Genomic DNA, 769 nt, shown 5'->3' with positions numbered 1-769 from the left:
CCTGCAGGCAGAAATATCATGCAAAACAACTACAGTTTTTTTTACGTAACAACCTTGTAGTTTTAAACTCTGAGGTTTTGTTGTACATGTCCTTTACCATTTCAAGCAGATACAAGAGCACATTTTAAAAGAAAAATCAGGTTTTAACAACTGACTTCAATAGGATGGAATGTTGGGGGGGGGGGGGGGAGGGGGTGATGGGTTGGCACACTTGTTTGATTTGCAAATAAAATGGTGAGCCTACCCATGCCAGTTTGTTGGCTTATTTATGGGGGGGGGGGGGGGCTTCTTTGCCCAAATGGCTTTAATAAGAGCACATTTGGCTAGTTAAGGCAGTCTACCCTGCTTGCTAGTTGGCTTGTTGGCTATAAAAGAGAGTGTGTCTACCAAGGCCACATTCTACTAATAAATAAAGAGAATAATAGAGAATTGACCAAATTTTTGCTAAGTATGGGCTTGGTTGTTTTAGGCTGTATACATTTAGTTGCAGACTTGCTTTTCTCTAATCGCTGAAACACTGGATAACCGCACATGAACATTGGAGAGTGGCTGTCTTCCAACATCAGGTTTCAGGTTTGCTGGCTGGCTTTCCTGGCTTATGTTCATGTTCCAAGTGGACGCTTGATCGGAGCATCTGAGCAGCATACTTGGCTTGATTTTACCTCCTTGTTGGCTTGTTGGCTTGACACTTGAAGACAACATCACATACCATGATTAATATAGAAGAAGTTATTCTTCATTGTCGATTAAATTTCTGTAGAAAGGGAAG

The 769-nt window shown here is 41.5% G+C and overlaps 1 protein-coding gene across 1 annotated transcript in view; it reads right to left on the bottom strand.

The window, feature by feature from the left end:
- Positions 1–273: 273 nt before the first annotated feature.
- LOC593235 (protein PAT1 homolog 1) overlaps positions 274–769 on the bottom strand; it is a 43,702-nt gene continuing 43,206 nt past the window's right edge. The window contains exon 17 of the mRNA XM_030988044.1: positions 274–754. Coding sequence (XP_030843904.1) covers positions 730–754 — 25 coding nt within the window. The 3' untranslated portion in view covers positions 274–729. The remainder of the gene's footprint in view (positions 755–769) is intronic.

Source organism: Strongylocentrotus purpuratus, unplaced genomic scaffold (assembly GCF_000002235.5).
Source record: "Strongylocentrotus purpuratus isolate Spur 01 unplaced genomic scaffold, Spur_5.0 spur5_scaffold_17, whole genome shotgun sequence".
NCBI classification, from domain to species: Eukaryota; Metazoa; Echinodermata; class Echinoidea; order Camarodonta; family Strongylocentrotidae; genus Strongylocentrotus; species Strongylocentrotus purpuratus.
Note: the sequence above shows the minus strand (reverse complement) of the source record. Positions and strands in the feature narration are given on the sequence as shown.